The 20,585-nt window shown below is 41.1% G+C and overlaps 2 protein-coding genes and 1 long non-coding RNA gene across 4 annotated transcripts; 1 reads left to right on the forward strand and 2 right to left on the reverse strand.

The window, feature by feature from the left end:
- Positions 1–1,454: 1,454 nt before the first annotated feature.
- LOC115671055 (GTP-binding protein At2g22870) lies at positions 1,455–4,015 on the forward strand. The gene is made up of 4 exons (XM_056320840.1): positions 1,455–1,996; positions 2,134–2,203; positions 3,380–3,542; positions 3,633–4,015. The coding sequence occupies exons 1-4, from the start codon at positions 1,516–1,518 to the stop codon at positions 3,834–3,836; spliced, it is 918 nt and encodes a 305-aa protein (XP_056176815.1). The 5' UTR covers positions 1,455–1,515; the 3' UTR covers positions 3,837–4,015.
- A 267-nt stretch (positions 4,016–4,282) lies between these two features.
- On the reverse strand, positions 4,283–11,274 carry LOC115671054 (glycine dehydrogenase (decarboxylating), mitochondrial). The gene is made up of 15 exons (XM_030592517.2): positions 9,445–11,274; positions 8,963–9,208; positions 8,792–8,869; positions 8,596–8,696; positions 8,322–8,517; positions 8,084–8,209; positions 7,447–7,632; positions 7,230–7,343; positions 6,734–6,886; positions 6,367–6,555; positions 6,018–6,095; positions 5,813–5,938; positions 5,626–5,724; positions 5,204–5,321; positions 4,283–4,537 (listed from the first exon to the last, which is right to left on the reverse strand). The coding sequence occupies exons 1-15, from the start codon at positions 10,699–10,701 to the stop codon at positions 4,443–4,445; spliced, it is 3,162 nt and encodes a 1,053-aa protein (XP_030448377.2). The 5' UTR covers positions 10,702–11,274; the 3' UTR covers positions 4,283–4,442.
- A 3,695-nt stretch (positions 11,275–14,969) lies between these two features.
- On the reverse strand, positions 14,970–17,270 carry LOC130140727 (uncharacterized). Of its 2 annotated transcripts, XR_008818717.1 has the most exons (5): positions 17,214–17,270; positions 16,259–16,483; positions 16,083–16,169; positions 15,447–15,597; positions 14,970–15,367 (listed from the first exon to the last, which is right to left on the reverse strand). It is a non-coding gene; the product is annotated as an uncharacterized LOC130140727 (long non-coding RNA). The 2 variants fall into 2 exon arrangements; XR_008818716.1 differs by lacking the exon at positions 17,214–17,270 and having other exon boundaries at positions 16,259–17,207.
- Between the last annotated feature and the right edge of the window lie 3,315 nt (positions 17,271–20,585).

Raw genomic sequence — 20,585 nt, forward strand, 5'->3', positions numbered from 1 at the left:
ATTATATTGTGTTGACACCCGACAAGGTAACATGTTTGAAAATTATGCTAATTGCGTCACATGACCCGCTTTATGGGAAAATTGTCAAATCAGTCCTAAATCTATTGTACGGCGGCCAATTCAATCCTAAATCTTTTAATGTTACCAATTCAGTCATAAACCTTTTAAATTCTTACCAATTGAGTCCTTCCGGCCAATTTTGGCCGGCCGGCGCTGACGTGGCTGCCGGCCGGCGCCGGCCGTCCTGTCAACGCTGACGTGGCAATTTTTAATTATTTTTTTTCAATTTTTTAATCTTTTTTTTTCTTTTTCTTTTTTTTTTTTCTGCTTTGTCCCTTCTGGCCGGTCCGGCGACTGGCGGCCGGCCAGAGGGGAGGGCCGGCGAGGCCTCTGGCGAAGCTCGCCCTCGCCCTCACCGGCCACCGGCGAGGGCGAGCCTCGCCGGCCACTGGTTGGGCGAGGCGAGGTCGAGCCTCGCCGTCGCCTGGGTCGCGACGGCAAGGATCGCCCTCGCCGGTGGCCAGCGGGGCGAGCTTCGCCAGAGGCCTCGCCGACCCTCCCCTCTGGCCGGCCGCCGGTCGCCGGACCGGCTAGAGGGGACAAAGCAGAAAAAAAAAGATTAAAAAATTGAAAAAAAATAATTAAAAATTACCACGTCAGCGTTGACCGGACGGCTAGCATCGGCCGGCGGCCACGTCAGCGCCGGACGGCCAAAATTGGCCGGAAGGACTCAATTAGCAAGAATTTAAAAGGTTTAGGACTGAATTGACAAAATTAAAAGGTTTAGGACTGAATTGGCTGCCGTACAATCGGTTTAGGACTGATTTGACAATTTTCCCCCCGCTTTATTAGTTCTGTCGTACTTGTGTCGAATCAGTTTGGCATGCTTATAAAATGTGTCGTGCTTAGATTAACCATATCTATACTATGTAGCTATTTTGAAGCATAGATTAACACGATGTAATACGAATTACTAATTCCCAGTCCTAATTAATATCTTGAATGTTTTCTTATGAAACATGCCTAACAGGTACATTTGTGACACTCACTTATAAAAGTGAGAAAACTTGGTTATCCCTAATTAAAGAACCGTATCTATGTATTTAACCAGAAGCATGCCCAACATTATCTAATTATATTATTGAAAGATATATAATTGTTTCTATGCATATACCTGCATAGCTCCTCAACTTGAATTAATGAAATAACTACATTATATATTTTCATATAATTAAGAGATTAAATTGAACATGTACTAAAAGTTAGAAAAAATTAAAAGTTCAGGAACCGTATTAAATAAATTAATAATTTAGGAATCACATTGCATATTGACCCAAAATTATGAGATTATTTGAGTTATTTCCCCTCGCCATTTCGTAAGCAAATCCAGATGGCGGCTAGACGGCGTCGTTAAGCCGAAGCCCACAGGCTCGCTTCCCCACCCCCCCCCCAAGGGGCTCAGCTGCAGCTCGGAGCAGAGCAAAGCAAAGCGGAGCATCTCTTCCCTCTCCGGCAATGGCGATTGCGCTGCGAAGTCGCCTCTTCACCCTGCACTCCACCTCCCTTCTTCTTCTTCCACCGTCGCTCCGGCCATCTCCGAACGCCCCGCTCTTCTCGCTCCCTCTCAGGAGCCCTCCTCTCTCGCACTCCGGCCTGAGCTTCCACGCCTCCGCTTCCAGGAACGCGAGCCCGCCGGCCTCGGCCTCGGACTCGGCCGGGATCTTCCGGAAGGTGTTCTTCGTCCCGCCCGGGGTTGACCCGGCCGAGGTATCCGAAGACATGGTGCTCCCCGGGTCGAACATCGTCGCCGGGCCCTACGCGGGTCACGCCCAGGTCAAGGAGGTGGAGTTCGTGAAGAGCAGCGGGAGGGCCAAGGACTGTCCCAAAGACGGGAGGCCCGAGTTTGCGATTCTGGGTCGGTCGAATGTGGGCAAGTCTTCGCTTATCAATGCTCTGGTGCGGAAGAAGGAAGTTGCGCTTACATCCAAGAAACCAGGTCTTCTTTTTTTCCGTCGTCAAATGATGTTTTGTGTCTTTTTATAGTGGTCGTCAAATGACGTTGTTTCGTGTGGTTTGACTTTGTTGGCGAGGGATGAGCTGATTGATTGATTGATGTGATGATTTATGTTGCAGGCAAGACTCAGCTTATAAATCACTTCTTGGTGAACAAGAGTTGGTATATTGTGGATTTGCCGGGTTATGGGTGAGCTTTAAGCACCTGTCTTTTGACTTGCTCGAACTTCTTATGTCGTGTGGCAGCTTATAAATGCAAAAAAAATCACAGAATGTGAGCTAATATGTAAGTTTTGTTTCTGCAATGCTGCAACTAATTGAGTGAGGTGAGTCGATTCGAAGTTGTTAGAGTGGGAAAGTGAAAAACCATTAGATCGCAACTTTTTGACGAGCTTCTGAAACTTGATTAATCAGGCTTAAATGGTTTGAGCATATTTGATTCGTCGCTTTGGATATGCCGAGGCGGTAATTCTTTTAGCTAAGATGTACATGCTGGGAATTCCGTCTTCAATTTTGGGTCTTTCTGTTCTTCACGTAATGGACCCTTTGACAAGCGGCGAAGGAGTAGTTTCCATCTTTTGCCATGAATCCTGATGCAGAAGAAGTAAATTTGTATATCCATAAAAGTAATCATACCTGGCTTTTCATTTCTGCTTTTGTAACTTGACAGTTTCGTCGAATGCCTGATGTATATCTTTCTAGAAGCGCATAAGTTGTTATGGATGTCTGCAGATATGTGAATATATATAAATGCAAAATATATTGCACTTCCTAGAATTGATCCTGCGTTGTGTCAGATTTTGTGCTATAAACTCTGCTTTTAGCGTTTACAATAGTTCCTTTCATCTTTTGTGATTTTGTTTCTAGGTTATCTGACTAATGGAAACTGCTTAAACGTTGTAGGCTTCCTTTTTGCTTCCTAGAATTCCAGCTTGTCTTTCTAGGGTAGTATCATGTTATGATTTACCTGCAGGCGCTGAGCTATTAACCTTGCAATAGATTTAGCTTTTGGTGTCTTACTGCAGTTTGGGACCTGCCTTTGATATACCCGCTTCCAGTTATAGGTTGTGATCTGCAATCATTAATCACAGTCCTTTGGCAGTAGATTTGTAGATTCCAACCAAGTGTTTATATTGTGTGGTACCCTTGCAATTAGTTAATTCTTATCGTTAATACTCTTGAGATTGACCGTGGTTTAATTTCCACATTTGAGCATGTCGGGGTCGAGGCAAGGTGACCATGGACATGCTATATTATCTGTTTATTAACCATCTTGACCTTGTCTTTGGATGAGATATTCTGATGCGTTAGGTTCTTGAACATGAGATTAAGTCATTTGCTCTGTGGATTTCTTGCTCATTCATAGGTTTGCTAAGGCCCCGGGATCTGTTCGAATGGATTGGTCAGCATTTACAAAGGGCTACTTTTTGAACAGAGATACGCTAGTTGCCGTCTTACTTCTTATCGATGCGAGTGTTCCTCCTCAAAAGATTGACCTTGATTGTGCAAATTGGCTGGGACGCAACAAAGTACACTGCTTTCTTAGTTTCTTAGTTGTAGAATCAACATTCAACAGTGGCTGAACGTACTGATGATGTTACTCTTCTCCACTTGTTCAGATACCTCTAACCTTCGTTTTCACAAAATGCGACAAGATGAAGGGAGGGAAGAGGCCTGATGAGAACATAAGGAGCTTCCAGGAAGTGATTAGGGAAAGCTACCGGGAGCATCCTCCGTGGATCATGACTAGCAGCGTCACCGGTTTAGGAAGAGACGAGCTTCTCTTGCACATGTCCCAGCTCAGGAACTACTGGGACCAATAGAAGGGACGAAGCACTTCCATATAATACCCTCATAAAGTTGAGTTCAACTCTCATTTGCAGGCCTTGGCTATTATCCGCATTCTTGAGATAACAATTGAATTTGTACCTCTCAGTGTGTATAGACAACACATGTACAGAATAAGATGTTTTCTATAATTTTAAACCTCCTTTTTATGGTATTGGTGTACTCTTAATTCTTTTGCTACATATAATTCATTCATTCGTGAATGATCCTTCTTAAGTCCGCTCTCATTCAAGACTTTTATTACTTTGGTCAACACAGATCCAGAGTGGTCAGTTTTTACCCTTCTTAGTGTTCTGCTTAGGCGTCGAGTGATATTTGAAAAGGTGATGTGCAATCAGACCGGTGCTTACAATTTGCTGCTTCTCCCTACTGTTTAAATGCTTAAAATCGGATCGTGGCCAAGACAGATGGAACAGATAAGTGAAGAATAATGCTTGGGTTGCAATTAGCAACCCCTGTTATTCATCGTTTTAAGATAATGACATCATAGGAACTAAATATCACCAGATGTGGAGTGTGCCACATTGGCAACTTATATACATTGAGGGATTGCTTCTTTTTGGCAGAGAGAGAGAGAGATTCTAGGCGGTAGCCGCTGCTTGCTCCTCAACAACTTGTGATGTTGGCTGGAGAGTGCAGATGAGGTTGCGGTCACCATACACATTGTCAATGCGTCCTGGTAGAATGTTGAGCAGCACACAAGAAGAATAATTAGTTTCTTTTGTATTCTTTTCTTTGGCAGGGAAGCACTTGAAACAGACATGAATAAAACATTCTAAATAGCTGCCACCCCAGACTTCACTATACCCAAACTCACACTCTACAAGTTCTATACCCATCTTTGAAAATACCAGTAGTTGAAAATAGATAGCATACATATCATGATCATCAAACAGAATTTCAAATCTAAGCTTTAAACAAAATTTTGGAAAGAAATGTATCCCTTGAATCATGCTTGGAGAAAAGATTAAATGGAAAACTTCTGGGGTTGCAAAGGAGGCGAAATAAGAAGATCATGGTAGCTGTTCACTATGAACATGCAATGCGGTAGCAGCTACATATAGTATCTACTGATATCCACAGCATAAGCTATTATTTTAGTTTAACTTTGTGGTAACACGAAGATGATGTTCCGGGTACGTAACAACGAACCATATTTTAAAATTTGAAAACCCATACTTTCCATTTAAGGAGGTGTCATACTTCAAAATTCAATGGATATGCAATATTTTAAGTCAACATTCCGGAGTATAGCCTAAATCTCATGATGAAAGCAGCATCAGTCGAAACAACCATTTGCATATAACGTTGCACATGGTCGAATAAGATAAGGTAGACATACCCGTGGATGGCCAGAACTTTGCGGTACGGAGCCAGGAAGCTGGAAAAGCTGCATATTCCCGAGAATACGGCTTTGTCCATGAGTCTCCCATAAGCAATGATGGTGGGTGGGGAGCAGACTAAAATATATCCAAAATTAGAAGTTCCACAGAAGATCATCAAGTAAAAAAGTTCAGTCGAAGCATTTATATATCCAACCTTGATTGTGTAAAAGAAATCGATAGGAGAATGGATGAGTGTCCTAAACTTGTCTAAATATATTTCTTGTGCATTTGAACATTAGATCGTTTTGAAGTGACGACTTTTCAACTGATGTGAAAAAAATACTCTGTATTGCACTTGTTGTACTTTTAATTTTTATTCGCCAAAGCTTATTAACAAGTACTCTAGAAGCTCCCCGTAAAGATACCATTCTTCTCATACCTTCAAGACATTGTTGTGGACATCAGCTTTTCCCTTTTCGATTTGTGCAATTTCTTCTCTAATGGAGATGAGAGCATCGCAGAATCTGTCCAACTCAGCCTGCAACAAATGATCCGTTACTGCTAAGTTGTTTCAAAGACCTTGGACAAAAGAAAACTGAAAAGATCGTGTTCTTGCTTGTCATTACCTTGCTTTCACTTTCAGTGGGTTCAATCATCAGTGTGCCAGGGACTGGCCATGACATGGTTGGTCCATGGAATCCATAGTCCATTAGACGTTTTGCGACATCTTCAGGCTCGATTCCAGCAGTATTCTGCAATAGAATAGCTTGCCCAGTTGATTAAAAACCAACAAAAGGCAAACATATAAGACATTAACTGAATACACACTACCTTAAAGCCCCTTAGGTCAACAATGAATTCATGGGCAACTGTCCCATTGGCTCCACGGAACAAGATGGGGTAGTAGTTCTGCAAACCAGAGTACAGACGATGAGATGACAAATTAGGCCATAGTTGTTTCCCACAAGATTACGAGATCCTCATTTCTGCAACTTTGTTACATTCTCTTCCAGTGAGAAGACAACCACTAAAGAAAAAGAAATATTCTTCGGAAGTTTGGCAACAAAGCCAAGATGGAACATGCACCTATTGCACTGCACTACACTGAGATTTATGACGAATCAAGTATACAAAGGAGCAAGAGCAACAAAAAGATAATTAAAGGACAAAAAGGACAAACCTCCAAACGTTTTGCCATGTAGTTTGCATTCAAAATTGCTATCTTTGATGCTTCAGTGAGTCCCTTAGATCCCATCATGGCTATGTAAGTGTATGATATCGGCAAGATAAGTGCCGAGCCCCATGGAGCAGCGGAAATTGTACCCAATGGCTGGGACTTATCTGGGGCTGGTATACCACCCGTAGAAACCTTTAAGACAAAAGTATAAAAGATTAATAACTTAATTAGACAGGCCTCTATGCAGCAGAATTTCGGTAGCATACACCGATGACACAACGTCTATTTGGTCCAATTACCATCACGGAGGATCATAATGTGATGACAGAGAAAAAACAGTAAATTATTTTCATGTCTGAAAAGTACATACTACTGGATGCGAAGGCAGAAAAGGTGCCAAGTGCTTCTTCACACCAATAGGACCCATGCCTGGACCACCGCCTCCATGTGGAATGCAAAATGTTTTGTGGAGATTGAGATGACAAACATCGGCTCCAATAAATCCTGGGCTTGTCAAACCCACCTACAAGAACCAAATATATTAAATTAGATTTAATATGCTGAAAGATACCTCGCACACCAGGCATTGAACTTGAATTTTTCTCAGGACGAAGAACTACTGCACACTAATCAACTACTCCTCTTTCATAACCTGACTGCGCACTAACAATTATAATCTGGATCATATGTCAAGGTGCATCTCTGACTAATTTGAGCATTTCAAGTGTTATCAAGTAAAACGCTAATGATTGGACAGTTGAGAATAGTAGCTATGAACCACACCTCTCAGGTGTCCGAGAAATAGAATCAATATAGCTTGAGTAGAATCAATATTGCTCGAGTGCAGCAAAAAGGAAAAAACAAACCTGTGCATTCATGTTTGCTCCATCCATGTACACTTGACCTCCATTGTCGTGAATTATCTTGCATATCTCATCTATGCCTTCCTCATACACTCCATGGGTTGAAGGATATGTGACCTGAAGTTCGCATTGAAACAAGATAAATAACAAGGTCCTGATTATATCACCAGTCTGAAATCTATGAAAAATTATTTTCCAGTTAATGAGAAATTAGGCTCACCATAAGGGCAGACAAGTTATCTCTATTTGCTTCTGCTGCTTTTCTCAGCTCCTCAATGTTGATATTACCCTTGGCGTCAGTTCCAACAGCAACGATTTTCATACCACACATAGCAGCACTGGCAGGATTTGTCCCATGAGCAGAGACAGGAATGATGCACACATTGCGATCATGGTCCCCTCTCGCCTAAGGCACCAAATCAGTAACCAAAATAAGCAGACTAATTAAAATGCAGCACCAGGATGGGTTTAGTTAAGAAAGTACTGTGAAGGAGAATGCAATTAATTGAATGAACTGCCACACGTGCCAATAATTGGAAGAGTAAGAAACAGACAATCAGCAGGCATATCACAACAGTCTGAAAATCTGAATACTTTGAAGATAAAACATCTGGTCATGCTCTGTAAATGTCAAACTACATTATTCTTCTGCCACATCAGAAACTCTTACAGATCTTTCTATATGAAAGTACTTGAAGAAAAAGTGTTAATAGTAGCCGTTGCCAAAGGCATGTCTGCATTTTTCTTTTCTGTTTCTAGAAAAAGTTCACAACTTAAGCATTTAATGCTGCTTTCACACCAATCATTGACTGAGAGAGGAAGCAACCAGTAAATATATGGCTTTTCTGTCACCATACCAAGTGATACGCGCGGATGACCATGAGACCTGCATATTCTCCAGCTGCACCAGCATTGGGTTGCAAAGAGAAAGAATCAAACCCGGTAATCGTACACAGCAGTTTGCCCAAATCATTGAACATTTCCTGAAAGATTGAGACCAATCTCATTCTTGCATTAGCTTGTATTCAAATGAATCTGGCCTTAACGACATCTACTATATTTGTAAAATTCATATAAAGATTCACAGCAAATTACCTGATAACCCTCAGCCTGCTCAGCTGGGGCGAAAGGATGTATGTCTGTAAAGTTGGGCCATGTCACAGGCATCATCTCCGTGGTAGCGTTCAATTTCATCGTGCAAGATCCCAATGGAATCATACTATGGCACAGAGACAAATCCTTGGACTGCAGCCTATGGATGTATCTGAGCAGCTCGTGCTCGGTGTGATACCTATTAGAACCAATATAAGAGTCAGAGTCGGGCACATTAGCAGACAGATGGAAACCAAATCATCTCAAAGGCAATTACGTGTTAAAGATCGGATGCGTCAGATATGGAGTCTCCCTTATAAGCCCAGTTGGAATCAAGGAAACAACCTCTGGTGCAAGTGATGCGGCAGTGAATGGGACCTGCATATAATTTTTTCCCTGAGGAACCAGTCAAAAAATGGAATTACTGCAGCAGTTAATCAACTCATAGCCCAAGAAAGACTGCTTGCACTCACAGGCTTGCCACATGCAAATACTGAGAAAAGCTTGTCGACATCCTCCAAAGTGGTAGTCTCATCGAATGAGACAGTGATCTGCCAGCAGCAATTAATCTCAAATCATTTCGTGCCAGAAAATTTACATACTTCAACAGAGTGACAAGCAGAACAGATACGAATGATGCTTACGGTGTTTTTGTCCACAACCCTCAAGTTCATCTCTTTCTTGTAAGCAGCATCAGCAATTGCATGTGCATCGGGACACTTAACCTTCACAGTATCAAAGAAAGGAAGCCCCTGGACTTCCACAATCCCAAGTTTCTTCAATCCCAGAGCTAAGGCTCCAGCTAGACCGTGAACACGTTGAGAAACTGTTTTAAGACCTTCAGGGCCATGATAAACAGCAAACATGGCAGCCATGTTTGCAAGTAATGCCTACACAGACAAGAATAAGTCAAAGTCAAAACAAGTCATCACAGGCACTCACTATCAAGAGCTCTGAATAAAAAATCTGCCCTCTCACAAAACTAGAACTAAATCAGTTCCAATCCAATAGTCTTGAGCTCCATGAAATGAGCATAACTACCTCTACTAATTCTATAAAACATACAAAATAAAAAGCAAAAAAGGAAAAAGGATAACGCACTGAACCTATGAGTGAGGTTATATACCTGTGCAGTGCAGATGTTGCTTGTAGCCTTGTCTCTGCGGATATGTTGCTCTCTCGTTTGCATTGCCATACGCAGAGCAGGCTTCCCTGAGGAATCAACACTCACGCCAATAATCCGTCCGGGCATCAACCTCTTGTACTCTTGAGAGGTTGCAAGGAAAGCGGCATGAGGACCTCCATATCCCATTGGCACACCAAACCTCTGTGCGGAACCCACAACAATATCTGCCCCAAATTCACCCGGAGGCTTCAACATTGTCAATGCCAACAAATCGGTCGCCATAACAACCTTAACCCCATGAGAATGTGCATTCTTGACAAACTCCCCATAATCCAACACCTCACCTTCAGTTCCAGGGTACTGTACAAGGACCCCACAAACGTCGCCGGACTTGTAATCAATATCCTTAAGATCGGCTGTAATAACCTTAAGATCGAAACCGTCTGCTCTAGTCTTGCATATGTCAATGGTTTGTGGGTGACAATTGTTCGCGATCACAAAAGTCTTCTTCTTTCCGTTCAGAATATTGTTACACATTGCCATCGCCTCAGCGGCAGCGGTTCCCTCATCGAGCAAGGAAGCATTTGACATGGGCAGGCCGGTGAGATCGGTGATCATGGTCTGGAAATTGAGCAGAGACTCCAAACGGCCCTGCGATATCTCAGCTTGGTAGGGCGTGTACTGAGTATACCAACCTGGGTTTTCCATGATGTTCCTCAATATAACCGGTGGAACAGAGGTGTTATGGTACCCCATACCAATAAATGACTTAAAGACCTTGTTTTTCGATGCCAGATTCTTCATGTGCTCAATCATTTGGCTCTCTGTCAACCCTCCATCAAACTTAGAGAACCTCATGGATTCTATACGGATCGATTTAGGCACGGTGGCATTGATCAGAGCATCAAGACTACCGAACCCACAGGACTCGGCCATTTTCGCCTGCTCTTCCGGAGTCGCTGAGTTGTGTCGGCGAGCGAAAGTATCACTCGGTTTCAATGCCTCGAGAGAGATCGTTCTTATTTGTGACCCAATACCATGACCAACATTATACGACACATTTCTACCCAGCAACATCCCTGATCTCGAGTTCTTGTGCATTGAGCTACATGCAGACAGCGAAGATACATACCTTGAAGGGGCATACATTGCAGGGGATGAAGAATCCAACACAGATTCATGGTGGCGATGTTGCTTCGACTCCGAGACGATCCGTTTCAAGATCGCCCGGTTCGCCAAACGCCTTGCACGTTCCATAGCGCCCAAAACCGAAAGAAAGAGAGAAGGGAAGGAGTTTTGGTAAGGAAAAGGAAGGAGATTTAGCAGAAGCTAATGTTGCTGTTGAAGAAGAAGAACAACAATGGTTTCAAGTTGCAGTTTTTTTTGACATTCCATTGGAGTAAGTGGGGTGGTGGGTTGTTGAGGCGTAGTGTCGTTTATTTTCACAACCCAAAAGGGACGAGGATTCATATATTTCTGGGTATCTGGGAAACAGTATCTTTGAATAAAAAAAAAACCAAGAATTTGTGACTTCGAGATCTGGTGGAAATGGTTGGTGGCTGGTGGCTGCACTCCAATGGAAGAAAAGGACAGCTTTTTAACTGTTCTTTTTTCCTGAATGACATGAACAAAGATCCAAAGCCTCGACCGAACGAATGGAAGGAATTGAAGGGAACAAGATTGAGTTCTAATGGATCAAAATGGTTAGCAGAAGTTCCTTCCCAATTTCTGGATCCCCAAAGAAGGACTGATCTTTCCCTGTTTTCCTTGTTGGGAAATCTGTGAATCTTTGTTGGCAGATTCTCTTTCACAATGGGCTCATCTCTTTTAAGGAATGAAGATGTTCCTCACATTAGATCCTAAAAAATATAGTGATTATATTTCAAGACAAGTAATGATTCTCCCAAAGAAGGGTGATTTCTGATCTAATTGAGAATTGTAACCAAAAAAAAAAAGTGAACTTTTAGAGGTGGACAGAATATAGTGATGTTCCAACTCATCAACCTAATAAGGTTAAACCAACCTTCGTTTTGCTTGTTTCTTTGTAGGGATGCAATGAGTGGGGGAAACCAAAAAGAAATTCTCTGTGGAATCAATTCATAGAATCTACTATGTGGGATATTCATCTTCAAATTGACATGGCAATTGCCTTGGATTGTGGATGTAGCACAGTTTGGGGAACAAATTTAATTTAGGCTCCATTTGTTTTTGTAAAAAATGAATAATTTAAAAAAATATATTTTCTTAAAAATGATCGATTGCATTACTTATAGAAATGAATGACCGAAAAATATTTTCATCGCCTACAAAAATATTTAGACATAAATTGTTGTTTTTTGCCGTCCGGAAATTTTTTTGGCAGCATTTAGAAACATTAAAAAAAATTAAGAGAAACTGATTTCAAAACACTAAAAAGATTTTTTTTTTGTTAGCAAAAAGTTCTGGAAAATAAGCCTCTTCTATAGATCCATTGAGATATAAATCCCTATAATAACAATAGAAGTCGTCACCTCCTCTCCTCTTTTCAATTTTATCTCCACATTTTTTAGATTATCAACATAAATTATAAGAAAGTATATTTCAGTATCCATATTGCCCTTATCAGCATTACGTTTTTGCAAAGTTCCCATAAAGGCCAAAATTTCTATGAAAGAAAAAGCGATAATTTTTAATATTCTATTCATTTAGATAATCTTACAATAACTCTGATAAACAAAAATGATCTATATAAAGCCGGATATATTCCGATTTAAAAGATAAAATCAAAAAAAGAGTGGAAGGAAATTACAAAAACTAACCGTACGAGTAAAATTGGAATTTGATAGGAAATCCAATGAAATATTCCCTCTGACAAATAGTGTTGAAGGACAGAGGGTAGATTTGAAACAAACTTAAAAGGCTAAGTACTTTTCCGATAAGATCATGAGGTCACGATAAAATTGAAAGATCATGAAATTTGATGCGATTTATATTTACTGGTCGAATTAATTTTCGAGTAAATACAAAATCAAAAAACTATTTTCGCTTTCATTTTTAATGAAAATTGGGAACTCTTCTATAAGATCAAAGACCACATATTTTGTCAGATAAAAAAACTTTTTTCTGATGAAAATCTAAAAAATAGGACAGAGAAATAGAAGTGACCTGGATTTAAGCTCGCGTGTTGGCGACTTGGTCTTTGTCAACATCTGGTTTGGGTCCTCACATGTTTGGTATCTGCTAAGAAAATCCGACGTGGTCCCCCATAAAATCACTGTATTCACGCTGTCACCTCCCTGTCACCAACTCTGATTCATGGACTGATTCAGACACAGATACCAAAAGATTCAAGAGGGTTCATATAAGTTTCTCAAATTACTTACAGTCCTTATTCATCCTGCTCTTAGCTGTAATTACAATTATTTTCCTCACTTTGGATCACCTGCAAACCATGCCCATTTTTCCGGGCTCACCCGAAGCTAGCCGACGTCGGGACCAACGAATTCGTCGCGAATGACTGCCTCGATACCTGGTCCCGAGAAGTTTGGTCAAGCGAAAACCAAACTCCGAGATTCAGAATTTAATTAACTCGCTAATTACCTAATCATGACTAGAACCTAACAGGGTTCACTTGCTCATGCACAAGGTCAAGTCTTTTCTACTTACTACTGATGCTGACAGGTAAGAGAATCAAGGACCAGAGTCTACCTACAAATGAGATGCATATGCATGTTGGAATTCACTGAGAAAATTCTGCACTTTGACCTATAAGTTGAATTCCTTTGGAAAGGAAGATATATGTCTTATGTAGAATATTAAGAAGCAACGAAATTCATTGGAAGAACTTGGCCAAACCAGACAAAGAACTGTGAAATTTCTTGGAAAAGTAGGTATAATAAGCCACAACTGAAGTACTTGAAAAATATTTTACCTACTTATGAAAGTACTTTCAAAAGGGAAAAGGAGGTTAAAAGTTCAGAAAGAAAAAAGGTTAAGCAAATGAAAAGGAAAGCACACCATGTTGTCGCTGATAAATCACATCTCACCAAACACCATATCATAAAACAAAGACTGGGTTTTAATTGGTATTGGCAAGTGCTGAGAAATTATCTTGGAGCATAAAGTATATGAAATTGTGGATGCCAGGAACTGGTAAACATATGATAATATCAATATGAACCAATCTCTCTCTCGTCAATGGCATAGTTTGAGGAGATTATGTTTAGTTTCCGGCATGGTATCTGGGTTTCGTGACTTCGACCCGTTGATTAAGACCACAGGAAGCACCAAAGAAAACTCGATATGGTTCGTTACATAATCCTTCATCGGGTCAAGATTATCTATTTCGCGAGGGAAAAGATCCTAGCTTGTTATCTTGGATCTGGCGCTGCGTTTCGTTATAGCAGTGGAAGAACAGGTGAGTAAGAATTCAGATTTAAACTTTGGACGATGATAGCCCGGTGAAAATGATATAGAGTCATAGGTATTCAATAATTCAATAAACCTTATAAAATGTAAGTTCCAACAATGGAAGGACTAGATTCTTTCAAGGTGTGCCATATGCACTTCAACCAAACTTCACCATAATTCTTTAAACAAACAGAAGAAACTGATATCAGGATTCCAACAAACAACTGTTGTGATTTCATTCAAATTTGATTCGTCACTTGGTAAGTAGGTTGGTCATCGTATGTTTTAACGTTATTAGAGTGTGCCAGATGGAAAAAGTGAACTTCCCTGATGTGCCCTGTCGATCCTGTATGGAATGAACCTTCCTTACGGACCAGAAGCAAGAATAAAAACCAACGGCGCTGGTCACAACGAAGATTGCATAGGAGGCAATCAGCATGTATCCGAAGTAGAGGATGGTCTGAACTGGCTATGCCATCTTTAACTGCACAAAGAAGTAGACCATGGAGTACAGGAAGACATCTAGCGTGGAGGAGCCGGCACTTAAGAATGAATTCCCCACCACCGGTGATCCTTATTTCGCAGCTGGAAATAGCATAGCACGATCAACATGTTGGCGCTGAGGAGTAGGAAGAGAGTGAGTACTATGAAGCAGGAATCTGAGGCAATGTGAAGCTGTCTTGTCCAAACAGCAACCAACACAAGGCGAAGTTCTTTCGCGGTGACTGCAAAGGACTGATTCCTCCTATGAGAATTAAGAAGGCCGGTTTCTTGTACCACGCTTCCTTCGGTTTCTTGTACCACGCTCCCTTCGGCGCCTCGATGGCTGTCTAGTTCATCCACGATGAATCTTCCATCAGAGAATCTTTGGAGCCCAGATAGCTTCCCACGCCAACCAATGGAACAGAGATTCCCATCCCCAGGAGAATCAGTACTAACATGGCAAGGTGTGAAATTGCACCGGAAGAATGCTCAGCTTGGATCAATTCATTTAAACAGAAGAAAGTGGTCAAGAAAATGCACGGAAGGGCAAATCCTACATGCAAAGCATTCTTAATCCATCCGGTTTTTCCAAAGATTCTTTGTAAACTGGCTGAGGAGTAGCCTGCGATTAGTGCCATCAAGGCCCAGGAAAGTATCATCATGGACACAAGTCCTCGTTGATTGATGGGCAAACTTACATGCTCTCCTTCGAAATCAAAGTTTCTTCTAACTATTACCACAACTATAGCGATTAACATCATCCCAACCACTTGGACCCCCGCCGCTGTGTGAACACACAGTGAAGTTACATTTGAAGGCGGCCTAAAAACGTATTGTAATACAATTCCCCATCTGGTTTCTCCCTGAAGGTCCTCTTCAGGCTGGGAGTTCAACAGATCATATTCATCATCTTCTTTGTAAAAGAAGCTTATGAAGATTCCCGCGATGATGCAAGAGAGGAGGAGGAGAGCCGCTAGAGCAGAGGAGATGGAGGATCAATGAATAGTTGCTCGTCGTCGTACCAATGGGTACCACTTTCAACCCTGCCACACTGCCAACACAACTTACTTCAGATACTGATATGCAATTCTTGTGTTTTCTGTGTGCTAAGACTAAGCATTCAGGCTCACCTCGTAGACGATATTGTATGTGAACATGATCTCAGTGGTCGAGTCAAGGTCCAGCGGGACTTCTTTGGCTAAGAGCTGTTCTGTGGTGTTTGCTTGGCATGTGGTTTATTTTGTGTGCTCATGATCCCATACCTCGTACTCATGCTTGACACTGGCAATGAGAATGCAATGCTTTTATAAGAATGGATGGAAAATTCAGAAGCCCTAATATTTCATTTTCGATAAATATCTAGGAATGTGATTGGGCTGGTAAAATTCACTTTGTTGGTTCGATCTTGAGACATATTGAGGCTTAATAGGAAAAGAAAAGTTAAAATAGGTCCACTTTATGTGAGGGGCTACAACAGGATGAGGAATGACAAAGTTCTGAAGCCACTGATCGCCGTCGCTGCGTTCAAGTCTAGCATGAAATACACTGGCATATTCAATACTCCAGGGAGAATATTTTGCTGATTGATCCTAAAGATTTGGCTGTGAGCCGAAAGCAGCAACAGCATAAACGGAGCATGAGGTCGAACGTAGAACTGTGACATAACTTCCAAATTCACCAGGTTAATGGGAAAGCAGCCAAAGGAAAGGGCTGATGAAGGAGTAAAGCTGTTCTCACAATAGAAATTCACCAGGTTAGAAGCTTACCTTATCCGCAGTAGAAGCTCCTGATGTTACACCAATTGCTATGGGACTCTCTGGAAGCCAATTTTCTTTCTCCGCTAATTCTCCATGCTATCGCGACAAAAAGCACAAAAGTCAGTAAAAGAAGGCATAAACACTAAAATCTGCTGAAGGAGTGCAACTTCGAAGTACAGACTTACGCTCAATTTGTAGGCTATTCTGTTTCCAGGACCTATTCTCTGCTCACTGTCAACCCAACAAGAGGGCATCCCACGTTCTTCAGCCATCTCTTGTAGGTGAGATGTGTTGCTTGAGTTCCACCCACCAACGACTAGCATAAGATCCACCTTCTCCTCTACTAACTTACACATAGCATCTTGGCGTTCCTTCCTCTCCCACTGTCTTGTTATTTAGCTCCAGTCCAACTGCTCAGTGATTTTCTCTCACACAAGAGCAGTGCAATAAGGGATGGCAAGAGATTGATGCTATCTAAGACAATCGCCCATGGAAACAGTGGGAGCTAATTTCAGAGCGAATGCAATGTTGAAAAATCTCATTGTAGGCTTATGAAGGTTGATGACCCTACATATCAAACTCTAACAAATGGTTACTAAATAAACAAATAAAGCACAAACTAGAAGCTAGAACCCCGAAGCAAAGCTTGAGTGTTCCTCAATCCCAACATTAAGCCGGTCAAAGACTCAGGATGTCAGCCAAAAAACATTTAACCCAGCAGAGCCTCCCCCAGCAGAAAATCACACAATAACCCAGCAAGTATAAGGCATCCTAACTGGATTGTAGAGGATTGCCCATCATATTCTGCTACCAAAAAAGCTCGCCTGTTCTTTTCACATTATATAAGGGACCACTCCCGCAACAAGTGAAGGTAATTGTAAATTTCAGGATGTGACAAACTTCAAAGCAAATTATCAACCGTGCCTCACGGATGCACTGCCAGAATGGCTACACAAGTAGAAATCATGGAAAGGATTTAAGCACCAACACCAATCTGCTGGGACAGATAAACAGCTTCTGCAACTAAAGATTTCATTGATGAGCTATTATTAGTGGCCATATGATTCTCACTGAATGCACTATGAATATTCTGTATGTTAAGGAGACCATTCATGTACAAATTGAGTAACTATGACTTACGAATGGGCAAAGTAAACAGAGAATTCATGATTCATATTAGTGTCATAAATGACCTACGAATAGGAAGAATCCTAGAACAAAATGAGAGGTAGCTAACCAACTTCTAGGAGAGACATAATTGACTGCATTGATATGGGTAGCGACACCACCCACAGAATTTAAAGAACCCAAAGGAGCATGAGATGGCCGAAAAGATATTTGCAATGCGCCATATATTGGAGAAAAAAAGTTTATCCGTGACCGGAACACAAATGACAAATCACTTTGTTTCAAATGTTCCTGCATGAAAAATCACTGCTAGTCAGGTGAGAAACCGAAAGGAAAATTGACATGCAATACACAGAAAGATATAATCATAGCACCATGCAGGAAAATTATTGTAAGAAATAAATTACGCTATTATATAGAGATTAAAGTTGCCCAGCAAATATGTGATTCATCAAGGGCTCTAAGTTATACATCTCAGATAAGAATATGATCAGGGAATACATCATCAGTCTCTTCAGCTGAGTAAAGGGCTCCTAATATGACTATAGAAGTAACCTACGCATAATCTTCTTTTGCTACCTTTCTACTTTGGCTCTCATTAGGTGCAGGCTCTGAAGGCCGAGAACGCAGAACATGGGTGGACCATCGGAACCTCTACATTAGAACCCAATGACATTGAAAACATATACTTACACATGCACATAGTCATACCATAGTGATATTTATATTGATCATTCGTATTTCTCAAGATTGCACGTATGTTGCACGGATGTTGCATGTACATTGCACGTATGTTGCACGGATTTTGCATGTACATTGCACTTATGTTGCACGGATTTTGCACATAGATCTCTCTATTTGATATATCTTGACATTGCACGGACATTGCATGAATATAGAAGGTTAACAACGTTAAAAGCGCAAAGAAGAAAGCGTTTGTTTCTCGTATTCTTTCGAAGTAGTAGCTATTGATACGATAAACACCGCCTGATTATCTATTGATGTTATCTTACCCTACTGTCTGATTATCATCCACTGGATCTGGAGATTATGTTGCCAATTTAGGTTTTCATGCATTCATTGGGGTTCAAAAAATTATAGCGATAGTAAGACAGCCTTTGATGTTCCAGTAAGTCAAGTAGAAGCTTTATGATTCCCTCTGAATGGTAATCCTCTTGCAGGTCACCTCTACAATTACCAGACCAAGGAGTTCTTCAATCTTACTTACGCGCACGAACCTCCGGAAGGTCCAACGAGATTTGGAGGTTAGATTATTTTTTTTCCCCTTTCTGTGTCTATGATTGTAGCTAAATGGCAATAAAGGAGCATTTTGTGAAAGAAAAATAAAACCTTCTAGTGCTCCATTTTTCACATATATTCCTACAGCATATAAATAGTCTGAGGTCATTAGGAGCATGTTGGATCTGGTTGGATTAGTGAGCATTATATTCGCTATATCCCTTGGACTTTGGAGTTTTTAATCTACAGATTTTTGGCAAAAGAACCCATCAGTAAATTTGATGCCAAACCACCTAGGTGGCAGGAATAGTTTAGTGTATGTGGCTGTGGCTTTTAACTTGGCTTTAGATATTTACATTTGAAATTTGACTCTTACTATGAAATATTGTGAATTGAACATTTCAAAATTTAATTGGAAAACGCATAAATATTTATGGAAACAGGTTGCATTTGATTTTTCTGTTATTTACCTTTAATCTTATTCATGTCTTTTATGTGTCACGTTAGACTCCAACTCTCGTTAAACTCCGAATAACTCTCCCAATTGTACTTTTAATTTTAAAGGAGTTTAACGGCCGTGTGTTTTTTTTGAAGATGGGCAATGTGACAGATGCCGCAAAGTGGTTTCTGAGAAAACCCCGGAGGGTTGGTCTGCTGGTTGTGGTGCTCCTGGCAGCAGTGCTCCTGGTGGTGGTGGTCCTGGTGAAGGTGCTGAAGCCCACCAGGATGCACTGCAACCCAAACCCGTGGGGGTTTGGGTTCTCCTTCAGTTTTGCGGGTCGGGTTCCCGTGAAGATACAGAAGGACATGAAGGTGAAGGTGGGCATCAGAGTGAGATGCAAAGGGTTCAAAGGGGTTGACCGACCACAGTGAGCGATTCCCAAAAACTGTAGGAATTTGCTTTAGTAGCCCTTATACCGGCCCCAGTCATACAAGTCAAAATACCTTTATTAGTATCCATCATATGTCGATATGACCGTGTCGGATCACTACAAAAAAATAAGGATTTAGCCACGGAAAATTAGTGACGAAAAATTATTCGTCGCTAAATTTGTTTTTGCGACGAAAACTAAATTCGTCGCTAATTCGACAATTTCGACGAAAAAAAAATTCGTCGCTAATTTGAGACAAAAAAATTCTTCGCTAATTTGCGATGGAATTTGCGATGAAAATTCGTCGCTAATTTGCGATGGAATTTGCGACGAAATATTTTCCGTGGCTAATTTGCGACGAAATATTTTCCGTGGCTAATTTGCGATGAAAATTTTTCGTCCCTAATTTGTGACGGAATTTGCGACAAAAAATTTTCCGTGGCTAATTTGCGACGGAATTAGCGACGAAAAAAATTCGTCGCTAATTTTGCGACGAATACACTTCGTGGCAAATTAGCCACGAATTTTTTTTTATAAAAAAATAGAATACTTTTTTTTATTTTTTCGAGGCAAATTAGCGACGAATTTTCCGACGAATACACTTCGTGGCAAATTATGTTGCACGGATGTTGCATGCACATTGCACGTATGTTGCACGGATTTTGCATGTACATTGCACGTATATTGCACGGATGTTGCATGTACATTGTACGTATGTTGCACGGACATTGCACAGATATTGCACATAGATCTCTCTATTTGATATATCTTGACATTGCACGGACATTGCATGAATATAGAAGGTTAACAACGTTAAAAGCGCAAAGAAGAAAGCGTTTGTTTCTCGTATTCTTTCGAAGTAGTAGCTATTGATACGATAAACACTGCCAGTTGATATTAGTGTAATCTGAGTGTGCAACGGTGAAAGACACCACGCACAGCAGCTTTCAATAGAAAGCTATAAGAAGCCATCCTGCCCTCTTCTCCGTTTTCCGGCTAACTGGTTTCTGAGAAAACCGATCCTCCTGAGGATTGCTCTGCTGCTTTTTGTGTTCTTAGCAGCGGTCCTGATCGTGTTGGTGATCATGGTGGTCCCGGTGAAAGTGCTCAAGCCCGCCAGAATGCATTGCAACTGGCATGCGATGGTGAAACATATTTCATCGTGGGAGCAATTCCGGCCAAACAGATTCTTAATATGCCCTTCAATTTCATTGTAATTAAATTATGTCCCCTTGCGTTTGGACTTTTCTATTTCGACATTTTTTACCTCGTT

This window comes from Syzygium oleosum, unplaced genomic scaffold (genome assembly GCF_021117445.2).
Source record: "Syzygium oleosum isolate NSW1041296 unplaced genomic scaffold, Sole_v2.1 Sole_v2.21, whole genome shotgun sequence".
In the NCBI taxonomy this organism is placed as follows: domain Eukaryota; kingdom Viridiplantae; phylum Streptophyta; class Magnoliopsida; order Myrtales; family Myrtaceae; genus Syzygium; species Syzygium oleosum.